The sequence below is a fragment of the Prionailurus viverrinus genome, chromosome F2, assembly GCF_022837055.1.
Source record: "Prionailurus viverrinus isolate Anna chromosome F2, UM_Priviv_1.0, whole genome shotgun sequence".
NCBI lineage: Eukaryota > Metazoa > Chordata > Mammalia > Carnivora > Felidae > Prionailurus > Prionailurus viverrinus.
Window position 1 is genome coordinate 82,316,027 of NC_062578.1, and position 11,375 is coordinate 82,327,401.

Sequence of the window (11,375 nt, forward strand, 5' to 3'; positions counted from 1 at the left end):
TGTAGGACAGGGAAGCAGAATATGAATGATACAGACTCAGACTCAGGGGCCAGAGTTGATCCTGGGGAGGAAGCAGGAAGCACAAAGGTATGGAGCTTGGAGAAGCCCTGATCCCTACAAAGCCATTTGTGTTCTCCACGGCATCGGAGAACCCAGGGGCGAAGAGGACACCGCGCGCCGGGCAGCGGCTGGTGTGTGCACACGAGGGCTGTATGTGCTCAGGCGTTTGTTCATTCAAGAAACACAGACTGAATCTTTTTTTTTTTAAATTTTTTTTTTTCAACGTTTATTTATTTTTGGGACAGAGAGAGACAGAGCATGAACGGGGGAGGGGCAGAGAGAGAGGGAGACACAGAATCGGAAACAGGCTCCAGGCTCTGAGCCATCAGCCCAGAGCCTGACGCGGGGCTCGAACTCCCGGACCGCGAGATCGTGACCTGGCTGAAGTCGGACGCTCAACCGACTGCGCCACCCAGGCGCCCCATCACAGACTGAATCTTAAGCCATGGCACCCCTGCAGGCCATGAGGCCGGGCTGGGAAGATCAAGCTAGAAGGCCGGCATGCTGCGCGTGGACTCCCTTGACCTCTCAGAGCTGCCCACAAGACCGCGGAGTCCTGACTGGATGCGTAAGGTGCAAGACGCTGTGGGATCCATTCTCTGGTTTTCGGATTGCTGGTTTGTTTCCAGCCGGTTATTACACCGGAATGGGAGCTCCGAGCATCAGTCAGCTCGGAGCCCGGGGGCACCTCCCCTCCCTAGGATGGCTGTGGGAGCACTCCCTGTGTTCACAGCTCTAGACCAGGTGGCTGGGGCCCTGCCCCCTACTGTCCTCAGCAGGCAGCAGGCGAGGGGCCGCTGTTGCCTTTGACCCTCAGCAACCTGGGGACTGTGTCCCACCCCCACTCCGGCCGAAGCAGCCTCTATGCACTGGTAGCCGGGGACCACCTGCAGAGGACCAGGGGCCTCGAGACCTATTGCCTTTTCCCAGACCCGCTCTTTGGGGGTGGAACGAGCACCGGACCCAACCCAAGTCCTAGAAGACAAGCGGCATCGCACGTCTAGCTGCACATCCCCAGGGAACCCGCCTTCCGGTCCCCCAACACCAGGCCTCATCACTCAGTCCCTGTCTCTCCCAGGCCTTGGGGCCTGGTGGTAAACGGCCGTTATTTGGCGCACTGCGTTGTCTGCACTTCAGCCGTGCTGGAAACCAGGCAGAGTGTGTCGTGCTGTCGTGAGCTTCCGAGACGTGTCTCTTGTCCCTCAGTGCCGTCCTGTCACCTGACCCTCCACGGTCGCGCGTCCTTCCCACGTGGGCCCTGGGACAGCGCTCCCCACTCGCGTTGGGAAGCCCGCTGTGTGCCCGGACACGATGACGCGCTTGTCCTGCGCCACGTCCCGTGGCGGCTCCTGCTCACTACAGCGCGGAAGGACGGGTGCACGCACTCCTTTCCAACCCCGCAAATTCAGCGGTGGGAACGCACCGCCGCAGAGACCCTGCTCCCCGACTGGGCCTTGGCCGGTGGTCCCCACTTCGGCCGGCTCTTCCTATCGCCCACACTCTTGTTGGCAGCGCAATGCAGTGGAAATACGTGCGTGGAAGCCGCTGGGTCCCAGGGCCCCTTAAGAGCCGCGCTTCCAGAAGAGGGGCCGCCTGGACCCGCGGTGGGCAGACGACGGGGGGCGGGGACAGTCCCCGCTGGGGGCGGGGCCCGAGGCGCTGTTGCAGTTGGCTCGCGGGCCTCCAGAGGGCGCCCACGACTCCCGCCGCCTGGGCCGCCGCTGGGGGTGGAGGGTGGGCAGCAGGCGGGGCCGGCTTGGCCTGGGCCGCTGTGGCTTCAGCCTGCTCCTCTGCCGAAGCAAGGCGTGCCCACCGTTCGGGGCTGAGGCACGCGCACGTGGCAGCTTGCTGAAGGGGCCTGGGCAGTCGTGACTCCTCGCCCCGCCGAAGACTCCCCGGGGCAACGACTGGAGCAGGGACAGGATCCCACTGAAGTAACGTTGAAGAACGCAGATCTTGGCCCTTCCCACCGACACCCGCACGCAGCCTCCGTGCTGCCTCCAGAGCCCCAGCTGCGGCTACCCCATCGCCCCCTCCCCTCCCCTCCCCAAATCACGGTCAGGGCTGGGGGCCCAGAGGAGCCAGGGCCGCGGGGCCCCTGTGACACGTTGGGGGCCCTGGGGGTGGCAGGAACCCAGGGCTTGTGTCCCCTCATCTGAAAATGGGAACGACGATGGCCAGAGCCACCTCGGGGGAACCCCGCCTGACGTGGGTGAGGTGCCCTGGGACCCCCAAACCCGGGATCCACCCTCCAGAGGGTGGGAGCCCACGCCCACAGCCCCCATTGTGGACTTGATCCTCCCGCCACTGGCCTGAGCTCTGGGTCCGCACCCCTGAGCGCAGGCTTCCGGGTGAGAAAGGAGGGCCTGGGCACGGAGCGCCGCCCCTGCGGGGGGCCACACGGGGGGGGGGGGGGGGCAGGCAAGCGGTGCCTCATTTCCCCGCCTGAGGAGTGGCTTGCTCGTGTCCTGGGCATTCGCTGCCCCAGAGCTGAGGCAGCAGAGCCAGCGAGACGGGGTGCCGGCCACATGGGTGCCACCCACGGTTGGGTCGCCGGAGTCCCCTAAGTGCCCTGAAAGCCCTCCCGGCGGGGACCCTTGTCGGCTCACGTGGGCGTTCCCTGCACCCAGCCTATGATCTGGGAAGAGCGGGCAGAAGGCACGTCGGTTTGTGGGACTCACGGCTGCCCACTGCTTCCTGCTCTGGTCCTCGTAGAAAGGAGAGGAGAACAGCGCAGGCCCCTGCGTCTCTCGATTAGATAAGGGGCCCCATCCATCTTGCTCCCTTCCCCCACCGGGGAGGAGGGAAGTGCTCACGACCCCGCCAGCCCCACTCAGCCCCCGATCCAGACCCTGCCCTGCTCTCCACATCCAGCAGCCAGCAGGCCTTGCGAAATCGTGGCACAAGGTGCCCATCCGTCTCTTCTGGAGGCCTCCAGCCCTGACCCCCGCCGCGGGTTTCCTGGCCTGGTCCAGGGACGACTTCTCCCATGACGCGATCAGGCCGCAGGCCCAGGCCTCCAGCGAGATAAAAGAATTGGGCCGACGGGGGGCGGAGGGAGCAGCACGATGGCATTCGGGGCAAAGGCACGAGTGTGGCTGGCAGGGCCCTGGCCGTCCCCGGGCAGGGCACGGGCACCGGGCGCCGGAGCCGCTCCGGCCCCCAAGGCGGTGCTGCCCTTCGAAGCCATACCGCGCTGTCCCGGCAACAAGTGGATGAGATTGCTGCAGATCTGGAAGGAGCGGCGCCTGGAGAACCTTCACCTGGAGATGCACCAGCTCTTCCAGGAGCTGGGGCCCATTTTCAGGTAAAGGCCTCCCCGCCCACCTCAGCCACAGCACCTGTGCGGCTCTCCCTAGCGGCTGCTGAGTCCGGGCCAGGCGCACTGCCGCCTGTGCTCTGCGTCCCCGTCCCCGGGGAGGCGGGGTGGGTGCCGAGCAGCGGGGGTTCTGGGCCTGGCACCTGGAGACTGCGGCTCTTGGGGAGGAGGGAGCACTCCCTGGCCGCGGCTGAGAGGGCAGAGCGCGGACAGCAGAGCAGGAGAGGCTTGGGTCAGACCGCGGCAGGGACTGCCCGCTCCGGGAGAGCCCCAGTCCGGGAGCAGGGACGGGCCCACGGGAGACGGGCCGCCTCGGTCCTGCACAGTGAGGCCTGGGGGAGGGCACGGGTCCCCCAGCAGGGCTCTGAGCTTTGTCCCACAGGTATGACGTGGGAGGGACACGCATGGTGCTCCTGATGCTGCCCGAGGATGTGCAGAGGCTACAGCAAGTGGACGGCCATCAACCGTGGCGGCCGCCCCTGGACCCCTGGCTGGCCTACCGACAGCATCGCGGGCACAAATGTGGCGTGTTCTTGCTGTGAGAGGGAGTCTGGGCGGGCAGGGGCGGGGAGGGGCGGGGCAGGGCTGATGGCAAGCGGGCCTGCCCAAGGCCCGTCCAGGTTGGGGCGGGAGAGCGGCCGCCGGCTCCCGCTGGGTGCCCACCCCTTGGGGATCATATGTGTCCTGGGGCTGAGGAGGGGCGGCGGGGCCACGGCCTCAGAGAGGAGGACGGATGATCGCTGCCATCAGGGAGCCCCCAGGCTGCACAGGCCTCCGCGGACTCCCCGTGCGGGGTGGGCTTCTCCCTTCCTACAGGTCAGGGCGGGAAGCCCAGGGCAGCAGGAGGAGAGTCGGTCGGGGCTAGGGGCTCAGGAACGTGTCAGCATGTGCTGTGCTGGGGCCTGAGGACCCACTGGCATTGACTAGAGCCCAGGTGGCTGAGGAGGAGAGAGGCCGGGGCTGGGGAGGGGGGGTTGGGGAGAAGGGGGACGGGGGAAGAAGGCACCTTTGCCCGGGAGCTAAGCTGTAGGTGGGTGGGTGTGTGAGCACGTGTGTGTGTGTGTGCGTGTGTGTGTGTGTGTGTGTGCGCACGAGTGTGTGTGTGTGCATGTGTGCGTGTGTGTCCTCTTGGGTGGACAGGGGACGTGGGACCGGCCCAGAAGCATCATTCTCAGAGCAGGGGGGGTTGGAGGGAGAAGGTTGCCGGGGGCCCCTCACTCTGGAGCTGGCTGGCCCACCTCTCCCCTGCCTTCAGGGACAGGGAGAGCCCGGACAGCTGCTGACGTGCCAGCCAAGGGGCCTGCAGGTGTGCGTGAGCAAACTCCACGAACCCAGGCGGCACTGCCAGGCAGAAGTTCTGGGCTCAGCCCCACCTTCGACGGGGGCACCCTGGGCCCAGCACACGAGGCCTCCCTGAGGGAAAGGGCTGGCGCTCACGCCCCCAGGCAGGCAGCCTGCCCCCTGGGACCAGCGGGCCGCTCCCTGCCTCGCCCCTTCCCCTTGGAGACGAGGAAGATGGGTCCAGGGCTGGCCCCAGGCTGCTGACTCGGGCTCCCCTGAAGCGCCTCTCTCTGCTCTACAGAAACGGGCCCGAATGGCGCATGAACCGACTGAAGCTGAACCCAGACGTGCTGTCGCCTCGGGCCGTCCAGAAGTACCTGCCCATGGTGGACTGGGTGGCCAGGGATTTCTCGAAGGCCCTGAGGTCGAGAGTGCTGCAGAATGCCCGGGGGAGTCTGACCGTGGACATCCAGCCCAGCATCCTCTACTACACCATAGAAGGTCCGCGGGGTCAGGGTGGGAGGGAAGGGGGTCAGGGCTCGGGGAAGCCGGGACCGGCCGGGAACGGGGCCGAGGCCCCCGTGACGCTGCCGGCCACCCTGGGCTCAGCAACCGTTCCCTGTCCACAGCCAGCAATCTAGCCCTTTTTGGAGAGCGGCTGGGCCTCCTTGGCCCCAGCCCAAGTCCTGCCAGCCTGAACTTTCTCCGGGCTCTGAAGGTCATGTTAAAGTCTACTACGCAGCTCATGTTCGTGCCCAGGGTCCTATCGCGCTGGACAAGCACCCAGCTGTGGAAGGAGCACTTTGAGTCCTGGGACTACATCTTCCAGTATGGTGAGGGCCAGAGACCGGGCAAGCGCTGAATGCCAGGGACACCAGGGTCCCCGGTTTCCTGTCACCACAGGCTGGGGGAGGGCTGAGGCCGCCTCGGGGGCCTTTGTGGCCCCGAGACGCTTGGCGGGGAGTCTGGGCCGGGCCGGTGCTGAGCACGTGGCACGGGGCAGGCGGGCTGATGGGCAGGGGCATGAGGAGAAGTGCCCCGGCCCCTGTCTCTCCGTGCCCCACAGCCAACAATGCCATCCAGAAAACCTACCAGGAGGTGGCCCTCAGCCGCCCGGAGCACTACAGCGGCATCGTGGGGGAGCTGCTGACGCACGCGGACCTGAGCCTCGAGGCCATCCGGGCCAACTCCATCGAGCTCACCACCGGGAGCGTGGACACGGTCAGGACAGCAACCAGCCCTGCCCTAGGCCATGGGGCCTCCTGACCCCAGGCTGCCTGCCCCCCGTGCCCGTGTCTCCTTCAGGCTCCTGTTCTGAGCTGACGGAAGGCTCTGCCCTGGGGCGGGGGGCCCGGGAACTGACCCTCAAGGGAAGGGGTCTGCAGTTCCCCGAGTGGGATGCCACACTCTAGGCCCAGTGCAGGGTGGACGAGCCCAGAGACGTGAGCAGCACAGACACCATTCAGTCGCCTGGGTCCTGGGAAGAGGGGAAGGGCCGCGATGCAGCTGGAGGGCTGCCTGCACCAGGAACCCTTCCCAGGCACAGAGTCCATTTGGCCCCAGGTCAGAGATGCTTTGGAGGTGACGGGCGGATGACAGAAAGGGGCGCACAGGGCTCCAGCTTGTGCGAGAGAGAACAGATGGCATGCAGCCTGCGGGTGGGGGCAGGCCGCAGGGTGTGGAGTGCAGCCAGAGCCTCCTGGCCCTCCACCCCAGGTTCACGCACCAGCATCTGTGATGTCGTGCTCTGGGCCGGGCACCCGGGGCTCCGAGGAGAGGCACAGGCCTGCGGTGGAGAAAACTCCCCAAATTTCCAGCCGACTCAGGGGCCGGGGCGGGCCGTCCGTGTTCCGACCACAAGGTCTGGGCTGACCTGCCTGCGGGTGTCCGGGCGACAATCCTACTGGGTGCCAACGGTTTGGGGCAGTAGAACACCCCCCCCCCCCCATACACACCCGTGAGAGGAAGGACCCCAGAGGAGGGTGAGAACCAGGCCTCGAAGGGGCTGGAGGAGGCCTGGATCTTTACTGAGCCTGGGGACACCTTCCCTGAGGGAGTCAGGTGTTAGGTTTTAGATCCTGAGGTCCCAGATCCCTGGGAGGAGTCCTTCTCCGGGCGTCCACGTCACCGCGGATCTGAGGCGACCCCCCCCCCCCCGCAAGGGAGGACCGTCATCCGGGGTCGAGAGGCCCCGGGAGCTGAGGTGCGTGGCCTGGGCCAAGGTCTGAGCCCTGCACCCGTGGCTCCTGCAGACGGTCTACCCCCTGTTGATGACTCTCTTTGAGCTGGCTCGAAACCCTGAAGTGCAGCAGGCCCTACGCCAGGAGAGCCTGGGGGCCGAGGCCAGGATCTCGCAGGATCCCCAGAGCGCAACCTCGGAGCTGCCCCTGCTGCGGGCGGCCCTCAAGGAGACCTTGAGGTGGGTGTGGCAGGCCCCGGCTGCCGCCTCTGTCCTGGCCCCACTGTCTGGACAGCAGTGCTCAGGGAGCCTGCGGCCAGGTCCTGGGGCTGAGAAGCGGCTTCGCCCAAGATGCAACCCTGTACCTCGTCCCGTTCTCCCGAAAGGGTTAGGAGCTCTTCTCCCCCTGGGATCCCACTTCAATGCCCCGGGCCCCATCCTCGGCCGTGTCCGCCGTGTCCGGGGGCTGCTCAGGCTCAGGGAACTTTGTCTGACTCAGGAGGTGCAAGGAAGCAGCTCCTCGTGATCTAGGCTTCCCGCTGCCAGAGGCGACCCGGGAGGGTGGCTGGCAGCTCCCCCAGGCCGGTGCATCCTGGGATAGGAAGGTGACCGAAGGGAAGCGAGGGTCCCAGGGACAGCTGAGGACCCTGTCGGGTGCCCCCATCCACAGGCTGTACCCCGTGGGGATGTCTGTGGACCGAAAGGTGACCTCGGACGTGGTGCTGCAGAACTACCACATCCCGGCAGGGGTGAGTGAGGCCCCACAGCCCCTCCAGCAGACGCCAAGCCCGCGTGACCTTCTCACTCCTGGGGCCACCGACCCCGCCCCTCCCCACCTCTCCGCAGACAGTGGTCAAGGTGCAACTCTACTCCCTGGGTCGAAACCCCTCTGTGTTTGAGAGGCCCGAGTGCTACCATCCCCAGCGCTGGCTGGACAACAGGGGCTCTGGCACCAGATACCCACACCTGGCCTTCGGCTTTGGTCTGCGCCAGTGCCTGGGGCGGCGCCTGGCAGAGGCAGAGATGCTGCTGTTGCTGCACCACGTGAGCGGGCCTGGGTGGCCCGGGGGCGGGACGGGATGCGACCGGGCAGGGCGTGGCCTGCGGGTGGGCGGGGCCTGGGGGTGCCGGGTGGGCTGCTTGGGGACCACCGGCCTCTCCTTCTCCTCCGCTGCGCCTGACCCGAAAGGTAGGGTCCAGAAAGGCGAGGGAAGGTGGACCAGGACATCGGGGTTGACCATTTGGCCAGGTGGAACCCGTGCCTCTGTCCTAGGTGCTGAAAAGCTTCCTGGTGGAGACGCTCAGGCAGGAGGATGTAAAGATGACCTACCAGTTCGTGTTCGTGCCCTCCACCCCCCCCCTCCTCACCTTCCGGGCCATCAACTAGTCACGTCACCGCGCCGTCGGGCCAGCGGTGCTGCCAGCCCCCTTCTGCCTGCCCCCCGCCACCCTTGTTTTCTCCCACGGACCCTGCTTCTGGAGCCACAGCACTGTCCAGCCGGCGCCTCGCACCGAGGGGCAGGGGGATGAATCTGGCCGTAGGTCCTGCCTGTGAGCCCAGTGCCACCTGCGCCTTCTCCAGCGAGGAGCACCATCGGAGGGCTTTGGCCCCCGTAGCCCCCAACACTAGCTCCAGGGGCTTCAGATCCGCCCCCACCCCCACCTGCCTGTCCAATCTCATATCCCCTCTGTACTCAACCCGCCCCCACGCACAACAGACAGGTTGGCGCCCCTGTCCTGCTCACCGCCACTCCAAAGGCCAGACTCTTTGTCTGCATTGGTCTTGCCAGCCTAGACCTTGAAGCTGGGCCGTGAGTCGTCCCCCTCCCTGCTCTGCTCAGTCCACTTGGGCTCCTCCGGGCCCTGCCAGTGCTCTGGGACTGTGACTGAAGCACCCAGCCGAGGGCCTGGGTAAGCAGGTCAGGAGTATTGTTTCTTACAAGAGCCACCGAGGAGCTGAGGTGGACATCTGGGCCCATGAGACTCCTCTGAAAGCAGGGAGGATGGTGATCTCCTCTGGCGGGCTGCAGGGTGACCACAGAGAAGCCACCTCGGCCAGGCACAGCCACTCGCTCCCTTTAACAAAGCCGTCTGCGTGCCGTGCCCGGCTGGCCTCCCACGGTGGCCCGCAGGACAGGGGCCACCCCTGACCTCGTGGGAGGAAGGGGTTTTGGACAGCTGTGAGGCGGCTGGGATCTCCTAGATGGCAGGAGCGAGCAGCCTGTCCCACGCTGCCTGCGGCCAGGTGACACCCCCGGCGTGGAAAGGGGCCGGGAGGCAAGGGTGAGTGGTGGGGTGGCTCTGCTCCCCCTCCTTCCCCACCCCACCTCACTGGGGGAGAACTGGGCACTCAGCTCACAGCAAAGCAATGACGGAGGGGCCGCACATGTGCCTGGGCCAGCCCTGGGCGCCCGCCCAGTGGCCCGCTGGTGTGTGTTCCCTGTGCGGACTCCCTGGAGGAGGAAAGAGCGTGCGCCTTCCTTGCTGGGCCCGGTGCAGGAGGGCTGCTGCCGGGAGGAGGTCTTCTCCGTGCCCCAGCCAGGCGCAGCTGAAGGGCACGTGGAGGCAGGAAGAGAGGGCCCTGGGGATCCTGGGGACACAGGGGCACAAGCTGGAGCCTGGGCTTGCCACGCCGGCCCAGCCCTTCTCCCGCCGAGCTGTGAGGTCTTCCCGTGGGCACTCTATGCAGCCATTCCTCTTTCGCAGGCCCCAGGGAGGCAGGTGGGCCTTGGGAAAGCGCAGCTGCTTCAATAGGCGCTCAGCAGGGGGATTGTGGCTCCTGCCACTGCCAAGCCTCCTTCCCTGAGGCCCTGCCCTGTGGGGACACCTGCTGGCTGCTGGCGGGCAGGCCCGGAATCCAAACTGCTGCCCCGGAGGCAGTGTGTGTGAGTCCCTCTGTGCAGCGGGGCACAGGCTCTCCTGATCTTCATGGCAGCCCTGGCAGGTGAGCACCGGGACTGTCCCCGTGTCGCCCGCGGCAAAGCCGAGGCTCAGAGAATTCGTGCAGCCGCACGGCCTCGCAGCTCATCCCTGGCAGAGATGCCAGCGGAACCCCCGCCGCCGGGCCCTGCTCTCGAGGCCTTGGTGCCTCCTCCGCCTCGAAGGACCTTGGATCGAGAGTGGCGTCACACATCTTGCAAACATCCTGCAGTGAAAGTGTCTCCGGGTCGTTTCCTGCTTCTCTGTGCTCCTCCAGCCGTGCTGTATGAGGGCTTCGTGGGGGTCCCTGTTCGTGTAACCTGCGTGCCATCTCCTGAGGCTTGGCTGTGGGTGTCCGTTGGGCTCTTTCTAAAAATCCTTCCTCTTACCTGGAGACACCGTGCTTAAGAATCATCGTCTTATGCCTTGTCATTCTTTCCATACACAAATAGCCTTGCCTTTAAAATCCGTGACCTCCGAGCGCGGCTGGGTGGCTCAGTCGGTTGTACATCCGACTTCAGCCCAGCTCATGATCTCATGGTTTGTGGGTTCGAGCCCCACACGGGGCTTTGCACTGACAGGGTGCAGCCTGCTTTGGATTCTCTGTCTCCCTCTCTGCCTGCCTCCCTCCCTCCCTCTCTCTCTCTGTCTCTCTCTCAAAAATAAACGTTAGAAAAATCCTCAAAACTAAAGTAAAATTCAAATGAAATAAAATGAAATAAAATAACAAACAAACCTGACGTCCACTCCCGGGACATCTGGTCTCCCGGCAGGTGGGGCCAGGGCCCAGGCTGTGCTCCACCTGAGCCTTTAGGTGGCCTCTTCCTGTTACCCGAGCACGGTCCCTTGCCCAGGGCCACGTTTGTGTGAATTACTCAGCCTGGGGGGGCCCCCGAAGGCTCCACCGGAGCGAGAAGGATCCTCAGCCAACCTGAGGGCATTCATCCGCGTTCTCAGGCGGGAACATAGTCCTCCTCAGCCCCAGCCTCGTGGAGCTCAGCTTCCTTCTCTTCTCCCGATGCTGCTGGACCGAGTTTCTGCACCGCGTCGTCCATTCTCCACAGTCCTGCCTTCCCGTGGGCTTCTGGTCCCATCTTCTGATCCTGCCTGGGCCTCTGCCTCGCATCCTTTCCCTCACGAAACTGGACCCACACCTGTCCCCGGGGGCTGCTGTGCGGGCTGCTCCCTAGTCTGTGATTCTTCTCATTTCGGGAATTAGGAGCCCTCTCTTTTTTTCTCACGCAAGTTTTCTTGTACGAGTTTGTGATTATTTACAGTTGCTGGAAGGGGAGAGACTTTCAGAGCATCAGCCTCATGATTTCGCCAGAGTTTGCACACCCTTGCTGGGGCACAGATGGAGGGTTGGCGTCGGACGCTCTCGTGGCTGCCCCGGGGGAGGACCGGGCTGACCGTGCGTGTGGCACCGCCTCACCGCTGCTGACCTGAAGTCTCACTTTCTTTGCAAATGTTTTTTCGCTTTCCTGCAGAAATAACTGCCTACTTTGCAAGAGAGGTCCTGCGGTTCCTGGCTGTTGGCAACAACGGGAATGCCTGCCAATGTGCCAAACGGCCAAGTGCACATTTTCATCCCGTCTGTCGGCATATTTACTGGGAGCT

At 65.1% G+C, this 11,375-nt stretch overlaps 1 protein-coding gene across 1 annotated transcript; it reads left to right on the plus strand.

Moving 5' to 3' along the window:
• The first annotated feature begins 3,128 nt into the window (after positions 1-3,128).
• LOC125156496 (cytochrome P450 11B1, mitochondrial) lies at positions 3,129-8,226 on the plus strand. The gene is made up of 9 exons (XM_047842606.1): positions 3,129-3,367; positions 3,762-3,917; positions 4,962-5,161; positions 5,290-5,493; positions 5,727-5,881; positions 6,913-7,079; positions 7,510-7,588; positions 7,686-7,883; positions 8,113-8,226. Exons 1-9 carry the CDS (start codon positions 3,129-3,131, stop codon positions 8,224-8,226), a joined length of 1,512 nt encoding a protein of 503 aa, XP_047698562.1.
• The last annotated feature ends 3,149 nt before the right edge of the window (positions 8,227-11,375 follow it).